This window comes from Triturus cristatus, chromosome 4_2, assembly GCF_964204655.1.
Source record: "Triturus cristatus chromosome 4_2, aTriCri1.1, whole genome shotgun sequence".
Classification (NCBI taxonomy): Eukaryota; Metazoa; Chordata; class Amphibia; order Caudata; family Salamandridae; genus Triturus; species Triturus cristatus.
The window spans coordinates 623,023,288-623,035,751 of NC_140586.1; the positions used below are offsets into that span (position 1 = coordinate 623,023,288).

At 38.9% G+C, this 12,464-nt stretch overlaps 1 protein-coding gene across 1 annotated transcript in view; it reads right to left on the reverse strand.

Annotated features, from left to right (window-relative positions):
- The window catches only part of LRRC7 (leucine rich repeat containing 7), a 1,991,887-nt gene that overhangs the window by 1,443,620 nt on the left and 535,803 nt on the right, over positions 1–12,464 (reverse strand). Inside the window, exon 4 of the mRNA XM_085602293.1 lies at positions 12,241–12,443. Within this exon, the coding sequence (XP_085458419.1) occupies positions 12,241–12,443 (203 nt within the window). The remainder of the gene's footprint in view (positions 1–12,240; positions 12,444–12,464) is intronic.

Consider the following 12,464-nt stretch of genomic DNA (forward strand, 5'->3'; position numbering starts at 1 on the left):
AAATCAAGCTCCCGGCGAGATTTCTAAATGCGGGTGGTACAATTTCTCATTGCGAGTGGTCACGTATGTTTGTGTCAGCTTGCGTTGAGAAGCCGTCTGTTTGCGTTGAGAAAGCTGGCTTTCGAATAAATATCTACTCGAGCAGCAGAAAGGACGCAGCGCCTGCTTGCGCTGTGCATGTTGCCATTGGCGATGATTGCACAGTGCGGACAAGCACCTGCCACTGAAAATCACAGTGAACGGCATTTATCTAAAGAAACTCTGCCGCTTGCGGAGCTCCTTTTAGCGCGGCTGAGTTTTTTTTGCACTTTTTTATTTTTTTAACTTTGCAAACTCCGCCCAGGCCTAGTAAATTTGGGATTATATGGATTATCATTCAAATATGTGGAAAATTGTAAATTGTTCAATAGCCAGTCCATATCATAAAAATGTAATCAATAAAATGGCCCCAGTAAAAAATGTGATGCACCCACCTCTTGCCCCGGGGGATGGGGACCCTGGGACTGAAAAATGCTTGGGAAGAGGGCTGCATGCCCACTCCGCATTTTAATTGCATTTGACTCCGGGGATGGAGTACCAGGGCCTAATGAGGCCCGGGGTGGAGGACTGCGCTGTCCCCTTCTCTTTAAAATTGCATTTTGCTCCAGAGGATGGGTTTCCCGGGTTCTAATAAGGCTCAGGAAGGGTTTCACATGCTCCTTTCTCTTAATAATAAAATATGGCCCTAGGGGATGGGGTACCTGGGCCGATTAAGGCTCTGGGAGAGAGGCTGCATACTCCCCCTCCACTTAATAACGGAATTCAGCCCCGGTGATGGGGTCCCAGTCCCCTAATAAGGCTTGGGGGGTTTGGGTGATCCCCCTCCACTTTTTATGACATTTCACCCTGGGGATGGGGTCTTTTGGGCCTTACAAGGCTCTAAGAGGGGGGAAGTGTGTATGCCTCCCTTAATATTAGTGGTTGGCCGAAGGGGATGGGGTCCCCAGGGCCTCTTCAGGTTAGGGTAGTGGGACCAAGTACCCTCCCGTATTATTAGTGGTTGGCCCTGGGGGATTGGGGCCCAGGGGATGCAACGGTATGCAACTGCACTCTACTCCACTGCATTCTATTCTATGTGGTGTTATATAACAGACTCCTCTACTTGCATTTCTTAATTTTATTATTGACCATTCTTCTGTATTTTCGAGGGAGTACCACATTACTTCAAACACTTTAAAAAATATGTTTAAACCAATTTAAATAATTCTACCGACCTGTACAGACTATGGTAAACTGCCTCATGGCTTACTATAGCTTAAAAACATACTTAAAATAATGATTTCCACCCAAGCAAAACTTTCTATAACTTGCGCACTTCGTACAGAGTGTTGTTAATTCCCTTGCCAGACAAAATCAACTATAACTAGTGCCTTCACCATGACCTGTTTATATCCTCTCATATTACATTAAGCAATGCATGCTGAATCATTGCATTCATAACAACTCTCATGCCATCTCAAATTAAATGACATTATTTATGAGAGCACTGTAGATGGTAGGGGGCTACGTTATAGTTGATTTAGTCACTCTAGTGAGTGTACGAAGGTAATTAGGACTCTTACATTTATAAGAATTGAGTACTTTAAGTTGGATTTGTACAGAAATAATAAATTAAGTTTTCCTAGCTATAAATTATCTTCAACTTTTAGTTTTTCATTGAAATTTTAATTATGTATATACACAGATATATCTAGTCACTGAAAAAACTAAAGGTTAAAGTGGCGTTATAGTTAGATGCATATGCCAGTGAAAACATTAACGTTTTGAACAAAAAGAAAAAAAGAAATTCACTAGTTTTAGTTAGCAGTGCTAGCTATAACTTGTGCACCCGCCATGCACTACTTATGACCTCACATATTACATCACGCATGACCTGTACTATGATATTAGTTATGACATCACTGATGACATCTCAAATGACGTAATTGATGACATCACTGATGACATCATCCAAGCTTCTTTTGTACCCATTACTCTATAAAGCAGTATGGCACTAAAGGCCTGACAGTAATTATAAAATTGCTCAGAATAATATGAAACATCATTAAAACCATCACAAACAACTTGGGTGTACAGGCATGTGTTGTCGGCAAAACGTTAGACTGGCCCTTGTTGCACTTTACTTTCTTTATTTAGACGCCTTCTTAAACCTACTCTGTGGTGTCAATGCACTACAAAAGAAAACCACATTTTAAAATACATGTTTTTAATTTCCTGACAATGAGCTTTGCTTTCAAACTTTGACTTATAATAAATAATATTTATTATAGCATAAAACCGTAAACCCATGACATTGCACACAACTCAAAACAATGATTAGGATGAGACATCATAGTTGGTTCTTCTTTTATGAATAGTGCATAGACTTTGCTACAATTTACATTGCCAGTAGATTTCAAATGGAGAAACTTGTCTGTGTTTGAGAAGGGAGTATAATATTTCAAAATCAATAAATAAACTGAAGGACAGTGAAGTACCCTAGAATGAAAAGAAAGTCTGAAAAGTAGACATATTGGGAAAGTACAATGAGGATGACACATTTTTGTGAACGCTTTTATGCTTTATTAGCCCTCAAACATGCAAGGCCTCTTTTAGAAATGGGAGATAATGGGACAGATTCCATAAACTGTCAGATATTCTACCACCACTTCTTGTATCAATTAATTGATATTCTGGTGGAATCAAAGCGTTCAGCAACTCTGCGGTCAGGAGAACCCTCACTGTTGTACAAGCACAATTGAACATGGCGTTAGGAAGCCACTTTATTTCAGTCGGGTCCTGTGATGCCATGTACAATGTTACCTGCCTGTGTCTGTCATGTGAATCCAGGCATTCCCAGAGAGGTACTGTGACAAAATGTTGCCCATATTGTCTAAAGGCATTTGCAGTGTATCAGGGACAATTATGTTTTTTATTTTCCTGAAACAAAATGACAAGTGGGGGGGCTGTCTACAGAAAATAAAAAAGCAAAAGCAGTATCATCATGCTTCTATTGCATGGAGGAGCTGGAGTCACAAGAGAAATATGGATAATCTAAAGTATAACTCCTGTAGTACTATTTTACTTACTCTTCCATATCTTTGTGAAGTGGATTCAAAACAACTAAAGTGAGACTTAAATGGGAATATCCAGGAGTGGTTCACATACAACTAGTATAAATAGAAAGGACTCTTTGCACTTTTAATTATAGTGAGTTAGACAATTCAAGAATGATTCACAAAGGTGTTTAAGAGTATATAAAAGCACACTTATGCAGTACTATTTCCTGTAATCACAAACTCTTTTGTAAATCAGACTCTGTTTATTTTTAACGTTTGTTTTCAACTAGTTAGCTCTTGTTGTGGAGGCAAGAGTTGCTAAGGCAAAAGAACACCTCCTCATAAAGCAATAAGTTTTAAATATGGCAATGAGTTTTGGTTGATCTGGGGATGGAGGGTTCCACAAGCTTAAGAGCTTAAGGTCAAATTCAGTTTGTCTAATATGTTCCTGGCTCTGCCTTGATTCCCTGCTAACAAGAGATTTAGGCAAGGACATTAAAATGAGAGAGTCTTTCTTTGCAAACAACAGCTTCATTACTTATTTATTCATTTGCAGTTTTATGTAACAGTGACCAGAACAAACAGGGTAAAAAGGTCCATTTTATTGTACATTGGACACAGCCATGAAGTATAATATTGGGCCTTTGCTTTGTTTGTGTTACACTGGTTAGCAGAAACTGATGAGAAAATGCAAGTTCTGCTCTGTCACACAGGTACCATGTGATAACATCATCAATTGGCATCAACTTTATCCTTCTGCTAGAGAAGAGGAGAGCTACTGCTTAATTTGTATTGGTGATCTCTTATGGTAGGGGGCATCCTCTATTTGAAACTAAATTAACCAAGATAAAGGATGAATGGCATTGCAGCAAACAAGACCACAGATGTCCATATTCTAAGTCACCTTTCCCATTACTTTGCGCTGAAGGAGAAGAAGCAGAGAAGTGATGTAAGTCTTTCCTAAAGTGTTTACTATGAATGGCTGGGCACTTTTGAGGGATATATACGAATAGCAATATAAGAGTTCCTTTCTAAATGTGCATTACATTTTTCAATATTGACGTTTTATCTTTCACTCAAGCACTTTGTATACGGTGTCCTTGTTTATAAAAATTGAGAGGACATTGGCACAAAATGAAAAGAAAAATATTTTTTACCATTCATTTATGCTGATTACAGTGCCACGACAATTCCGTAAATAAAATTTCAAGATGATGTGAAAGAGCTACTCAAATGACAAGTATACTATTGCTGTATTAAATTCATAGGGATAAATGGGGAAAACATAAGAGCTTGAAGTGCAAGCACTTTCCTCTAATCACTGTTGTGCCCATTGTAAGAAGTCCTCCATTTCAATTGCATTACATTTAACATCATTTACCTTTCATTTCATAAATTATGAAGCCAACAAATAATGCAAAGCATAAGGTTCACGATGATGAAGGAATTGCAACAGGGAGCAAAGCAGGAGTGAATACTCTCGCAGTATGTCATTTAGTTCCTTTTTAAGTTACACATAGCAGACATTTTTAGCTGTCTGTTGTCAAAAAACCTATTTTGTACAATACCAATACTTACATGGGGCGTGAGTCATCCCTTTGTTTATCACTGCTTAGCTTTCTCGCCAATAAAATTTCCTTGTGGTTCTTCTTCATTATGTAATTTGATGACAAGGCATGGAGCCCAATATTATGCATAGTTTCTTTATTGGCCTCATACACAGCAGCAATCAAAGAACACATAATAAGAATTAGAACATTAAACATTCTGAAACTTCCTTAAACATGCATATAAGCCTAGAACCCGCAGCCATCTTCCTTCTTTGTTGCAGCTCATACACACAGATAAGTACAACCAACAGGTTTATTAACTTGTATGTATGAGAGATTTATAGCTACATTGTTATGATATAGGCAGTACAAATGAGGAAGGTTTGGCAATAGGAAGTCTATATTTCTTAATTTTTTTAAGGTGTATTACTAATTTATTTGAATTTTGCAATTGTTAATGTTGATAAGTGGGTAGAACAAAGCTTACTTTATCATAGGAGAGTGCAGGGACTTTCTTGTCAACACAGGGTGAGTCTTTGGTGTTTATTTACTTGTACAGTGTTTATTCTATGCCGCGAAAATTTCGCACCAAGCGCAACACATTCTTTGAATGCGAGCGCAACTCAGAACGGTTAAGAGCAAGGCAGGCACTCGTTTTACTGGGGCAAGCAGGCGGTGCAATTGTGGCTCGTTTTTAAGTTTAGGTTCATTAAAGTGTGAGTCTATTTAAGCTTTAACGCAATTGCTTGGCAGCGCGAGTGCAGCTGTGATCGTGTGTATGTCTGCGCAGAGAGAATGCACTGAGCAGTAACTTGGGACTGCATGTGAGTGGCAGTGCTTGCATGATTGAATAAGGCTTATCAAGACTATTTTGAGCATTTTAGACCTTCGTACAGTATTGCATGAGCCAGCCATTTTAGGTGTTTGGAGCAGTAACATGGAGCAATATTGCTAGGGTGGAGTCAATATTTTGGGAAAGAAATTGACAGGAACACACATTACTGTTACCAGGCATCGGCTGAGGATTACTGAGTTGACAGGAGGAATTGCTTGAGGAGAGAGTTAGATTTTGAGTTGTGAAACAAATTATATTTGGTGAAAGAATTATTATGGAGCAAAGACAGGAGCAAGATTTGGGTCTAGATTTTAAAGTAAAGAACTATGTAAATAAATTTTTTGTTGATCTGGCTGACAGATTAGTTAAAAAAATGTATGATTGCGTGGAGAAACACCTAGATATGAGAGGGAAGTCATAGTTTGTAATGGAAGATGAGGAATATTCATTAGCTGAGGCACATGCAGGTATATCTGGTGATGGGGGCAAAAAGAAGTTGCTAAAGAGGAAGCATGTGGAAATGCAGAAGGATAAAAAGGAAAAAGGTTCTGGGTGTAAGGCTCTAGAGAAAGGGGTTTAAGGTTTTCCCATGAAACATCAAGCTGTGGTGATGTTGAGATAAGCTGTTCATCTGATTTGGATGAGGGTGAAGAGGAGGGGGTTAAGCCGAAAGAACGAAAGGTTGAGTAAGCAGACGTAAAGTTTGATTTAAGTGACTATGTGGTTTGACTATGAGAAGAGATGTTTGATATGCTCTTGAGTTAACATCTAATATCACTACAATGGATCCCTGCTGAGCATGTAGCATGTTACATTACATATTGGATAATGTGGGAGGTTCCTAAGGAGGTATGGACAGGACTTAGATCAAAGTGTCCAAGGCCTACATTAAAAAATAAGGTGGCATATATGCCAGAATTGGATCCTAAAATGTTGACTTTTTCTTAATAAATCTGGCTGTGAGCCAGGCAAAGGTTTGGATAAAGGACTTAAAGGATGCCAGGACTGTTGTTCATGCTGGGTCCTGTGTCAAAAGTATTTGATATGTATGAGGAGGCATACATTAACAGCACAGGAGTTGATGTGGTGGAGATGCACCAATGGGTACAAAGGGCAATATGTCGATTGGGAAATTCAAATACTGCTCTGTGTATGGAGCAGAGGAAGAGCATGCTAATAAAAATTTGCCCACGTTAAAAGTGGCAAGCAAAATGTTTGGGGTTGAGTGTAATGGTATGCTTTTTGGAGAGGAATTTATCAAATATATATCCAGGTATGGGGTCACCTTTAATTCGATTCAGAAGGCTCTGAAGGACGTAAGAAAGGTTTTTAGAAGGGCTGGGAGAATGAGGAGTCCATTGCTTAGCCATGGACAAGGAATTACTCATGGATCCTTTAGACCAGGATTTAGACCCAATGAATATAAAACAGAGCAAAATTATTTTTACCCGCAAAGACCAAGAGCAAGGGTGTGAGGAAGTTGGAGTGAAAGGAGATCAAGAGGAGCAAAACCCTTTATGTATCCTTGTACAGCTGGGCGGCAGACAAGCTCAGTTTGTGTCATGCTGGAAGGAAATTATAAAGGATCCTTGAGTTTTAAGAACAGTACAGGGGTATCACATAGATTTATAGGTATACCAGTGCAGGACATATGGTTCGAAGGTTTAAGGTTCTCAAGCTAACTTGAAAATTTGGTAACAAAGGAAGTGAGGGTTCTTCATGAAAAAGGAGCAATAGGAAGTGAAAGAACACAGGGATTTGCTTCAGTTTCAAAGGCAGGGAGTTAGATGGAGGCTCAAGAGCCTTCCATTCAGTCTGTCCTTGGCACCCAGGTGTTTTAAAAAGGTCACAAGACCATTGATAGCTTGGTTAAGATCAAGATGATTGTGTTTAATAGTGTATCTATTGTGACGATGTTCTGATCATAGAAGAGACAAGGGAGTTGGCTTTGGAGCAGATGGAGTTAGTGGTGCAAGTTTTAGATGACTTGTGAAAAACAATGAGAAATCATGTTTGACACCTGGTCAAGAGATGATCTTTTAAGGTTTTCAGATACCGAACTTGGAGGGTGTGTTGATGTTACCATTGGAGAGAGTGAAGAAGTTTTGCAGGAAATTGAAAAGGATAGAAGGTGTGGAGTGGATTTCATTATGCCGTTGGCAAGGTTGTTAGGTTAATAATATGCGCCGATTCATGCTATTCTCCCAGCACCTTTGTAATACAGGGCACTTCAGAGATTGAAGAGTTATCATTTGCACAGGAGAGCAAAATATTCTCAGAAGGTAGGGCTGAATCAGGAAGAAATAGAGAAGGTGAGTTGGTGGTTGGCAAATTTAGAAGCCTGGAAAGGCAGGACGATATTCGGAGAAATGCCAGAGCTATTGATAGCATCAGATGCGAGTCTTTAAGGATGGGGAACCAGATTGGGTTGGTGGTGACAGGAGGGCGTTGATCTGTCAAAGTAAGTAGAATCCATATCCGTTGCCTATAGTTGTTTACAGAGTCCTTTGCAGTGAACAGTTTTGTGAGTGATCAAGCACAATGTTGTATTTTGTAGAAAATTGGCATTTGTTTAGCAGTCAGATATGTCAACAAATTGGGAGAACTACATTCATGAGCATTGGCAGAGATGGCAACGGAGTTTTGGGAATATTGTCTGGGAAACAAGATAACGGTTTGGGCACAGGATATTCCAGATGATAATCAATGTAGTAGTAGATAGGAATTCAAGGAATTTGAAAGATTTGAGTGACTGGAAATTAAACCGGGAGGTGTTCATTGCACTGAACAGGGGGTAGGGTCCATTAGAAGTGGATCTATTCGTGAACAGGTTGAATGCTCAACTTCAATTTTTTTACAGCTGGAGACCAGACCTAGAGGCCAGAGCGATAGATTCATTTCTACTAAAGTGGTAGAAAAGAAGACTTTATGCTTTTCCACCTTTCGTAATGATTCATAGGGTGCTTATGAAGGTCTGCAGGGAAGAAGTGGAAATGCTGTTGATAACTCTGTTTTGGCAGTCACAGGTGTGGTTTTCAAATGTGATGAGTTTGTTGATAGATGATACCTTGTTTTCAGCAGCTGTTGGTGGATAATCAGTGAGGAAGCTACAAGTTAGTAGAAACAGGTCAGTTAGTATTGATGTGTTGGATGATTTCAGAAGTATTTGGCAAGAGTCAGGATTATTGACAGAAGCTTCAGAACTCATCAATGAATCTTGAGCGTCAGGTTCAACAAGGGCATACAGGACCATATGAAGAAGACAGAGTAGTTGGTGTTCTGCAAGGGGTGTGGATTCCGTATCGGCATTTGTAGGTGAGGTTGCAAATTATTTGACAGTACGGTCTCTTTGAGTAGGTTGGCGATTTTAGCCGGTCATGTTTTGATAGATGGGGTGCTGGTCAGACAACATGCTCTAGTGAGAAGAATCATAAAGAGCATTAGTGTAGAGGCGCCCCAACAGTAAAGTATTCATCAGTATGGGATATGATGTTGGTATTGAAAGAGACTATGAATTGGGGGGGTAATTAATTACTTTCATTGAAGTTGCTATCGTAGAATATGACTAAATTACTTTGTTTATTTTCTTTCCAGAAAGTGTCCGAGATAAGGGCTTTTGATCTGTCTTCAAGATGTTACCAACCAGATGGTGTCTGTTTCTACGTAAGTAAGCATACAAAGATTATGTCACAGACAATTTTTTATCCAAAGATGTATGAGCATAATGATTTATGTGTGGTTAGATGTTAGATGTATAAAGGAATATGAGAAGAGAACTTTGAAATTGAGAGTTGCTGGAAAGTCTCAGATATTGATTTCATTTAAACATCCACGTCATGCAGTGGCAACTCCAACTTTAGCAAGATGGGTTAAAGAAGTAATGAAGGAGGCAGGGATTGATGTGAGTCAGTTGTGCAGCCCATTTTGTTAGAGGGGCAATAGCAAGTATGGGGATCATGGTGTGCAGCAGTCTCAGAAGTATTATGAAGGAAGCAGATTGGTCAAGTCATTCAGTGTTCAAGATATTTTATCTTTTACCTGTAAGGAATGCTGAGAAGAATATTATGGATGGGTTTTAAACATGTATAATATTGGCCTCGGTGCCTTGTCATAAAAATGCAGATTTACCTCAATTTTATTGGGTAGAAAATCAAGATTTTATTAAAGATGCAGAGGTTAATATTATCCCTCCGATGTCTTTCGCATCATTTTAATGTGCTTAGATTTTCTTTTTCAGGTCAAAGTTAAGAAGAGGACTAAGAGTATGGAAAGAGAATAGTTGTTGATACCATGACAGACAAACATGGACAAACAACGGTTAATTTGAACAAGGTTGATTTGAACTTTGAGTTATTTTGTAGAAAAAAGAAGAAAAATGGCTATGGGTTCTTATATGCATGTTCAAGGTAGTTCCAGAACGTTTAATGTTCTGATTCTAATTCTGTGTTCTTTGATTTCTGCTGTGTATGAGGACAATAAAGGAAATATGCATAATATTAGCCTACGTGTCTTTAATAAAATCTTGATTTTCTACTCATTAAAACTGTGGAAATCTGCATTTCTTTCAATTGGATTTTTCCGCTTTCTCCTTAGATGCTTATTTTGTTTAACATTATGCCCCCATTCCACTGGGCATTTTGCTTCTCCCAACTTCCTTCATTCCTCTCCCACCACTCACCACTCTTCCATTGTTTGTTTTTCCTTTACTGGACCCTCCGCTGCTCTGCCACACTTTCCTCTCCTCTGTTCCTTTTCACTGCTGAATAATGCTTTTGTTTTTCTGCCACCTCTCCCAGCTTCTTCACCGCTTTTCATCTCTCCAGCTCCTCAACATTGATTTCTTGCCCACACATCCCACTTAGTATTCTTTGGCTTTGTGTCTGGCAGCTGCACATACCTTTTAGGCTGCTCTCTCCTTTATGTTTTATGCCCTTGTGCTTACGTTTTTGTACTTTAATTTACCATCTGAAAATGGCTATCGGCCATCTCCATCTTTGATTGTTAATTCAAACTTACAAAAGAAAGCCAGACGTTTTGCCTCTGAACAGTGACACATACACATGCAATGTGATGCCATGAGCCATATACATGATCTGGCTGCCATTTTGGAACTCTTCTTCTTTCAAAAAACCTGTTTCAAAATGGCTTCCCATGCGTGTGCTTGCATCATCACGCACCAGAGGCTCGCCACCAGCACATCTGCATGTATACCAGCACTGGACATTCCGAATAATTATTCATATTTTTCACTGTTTTACAAAAATAGCATTGGCAAAGTCAGCAACCTATCCATTGAATTTTTAACTTTGCCAATGCATACTTAGCATAAACGAAGACATGGGAGCCAAGAGGGAATGCATCTGAGAAAAAAGATATGATCAGAGCAAAATCAACATGTATACACTATTTAACTCTTACCACATTCAAATCAACTCTGGAATGGTAGGAGTCGCATAATAGAAAACCTAAACAAATCTGCAGCCCCAAATGTCATTGCAATATCTTTTCATAATATCAATTAAGAGATACAAAAGTACCAGTGATCAATTCACACAATCTATTCGACTGCTATTTAATCAAAATGAGTGTGTATTGCACAACAATGCTTAACTGTCATATAATAATTCCTAGAGACTCATGTCCAAATTGGAGTTCCTCCTCTGACTGTCCACCACAGAAGTGGCAAAGAACAAGTTGTCTTACATCAAACTGTGTATTCGTCAAAACCCCATGGAACCTCTGCACCCAGATGAGTAACTCCTGTCAAATACACATACATGACCTGTCTTCCCTCAAGTTGCAGCACTAGGAAACATTATAATCATTTAAAATAGAAAACATTTCCCAGAGACTCAAACTATTCAGCCTCTAATAATTAAGCGCAATCTCATAGACAACTGCATTTACTAGTCCTTGCCTTTAGTTTACCAATACATATCATACATCAATAAATTGTAGCAATCATCTGACACTTCAATCTGTCCTCTCCCTGTCAGTATACCCTAATTTTTAACACTGAGTGCAAGAGCGAGTGGGTACACATATAATGTTCACTCTTATGATCAAATAGTCTCTGGTCACTTAGGACAAGTAAGGGTTTTGCTAGCAATCACTGCAAAATGTTCACAAGCAGATTGCTTTTTAGAAAAACAATACAAATCTGCAGCAAGATTGTGGGTGAAAGGAAGGAGGAAACATGTCCCACAGTCTCATAACAGTGACATCAAAACAGAATTCTCCCCTGATGGCTAATTTACATCACCCTGGTAGCAAAGCATTGGCTGGACGGGAAAGACTGTCCAGTTTATGTTTTGACCATTCTATGTCAGGAAGCCACATTTTTTTCTTTACTGGTACAACAGCAATGTAAATTCTTGTGTTTCTTTGTTTTTTCGTCTTACTTCTATAATCTTAAACTAACATGTGTTATTGTGTGTGTTTAGGACATCTTGCTACCATCTTTAAAACCCAGAGACCACATTAAGGTTCTATGACAAGAAATTAGGATATAGGCTTTCATGTTATTTCTTTATAAATGTAAAAAATAATATGTTTTGAGAGGAGCTCATTTCCTTTCTTTAAAAACACAAGACAGTTTCAAAATAGTTGAAAATGACAGCTTGGGAATGATTAAGATTCAACAGTGGAATATTTACAAACACTTAAGGCCATCTGTCATCAATTTCTTAAAACATGGTGCTAATGAAACTTATCTTGACAATATTCATGGATCCAGTTATCAAATTTGATGTCCCATCTTGACGACTAGTGTTCTCACCTTAGGTAGCTCTTCAATTTGATTGGCATCTAAATAAAGTTCCTCTAATGTTCTCTCAAAATTGAAAACCTCCTTTGGCACCTGCTGTAGACTGCAGTGGGAGTAGTCTAAGACTGAGATGACTTCCTCTTCGCCACGAAAACATCGGCATGGCACCAGGCGGCCGATGATTTTCCGCTTGGTTGTCATCTCCAGGCACTGCACTAGAGGAAGAAAGAACATAG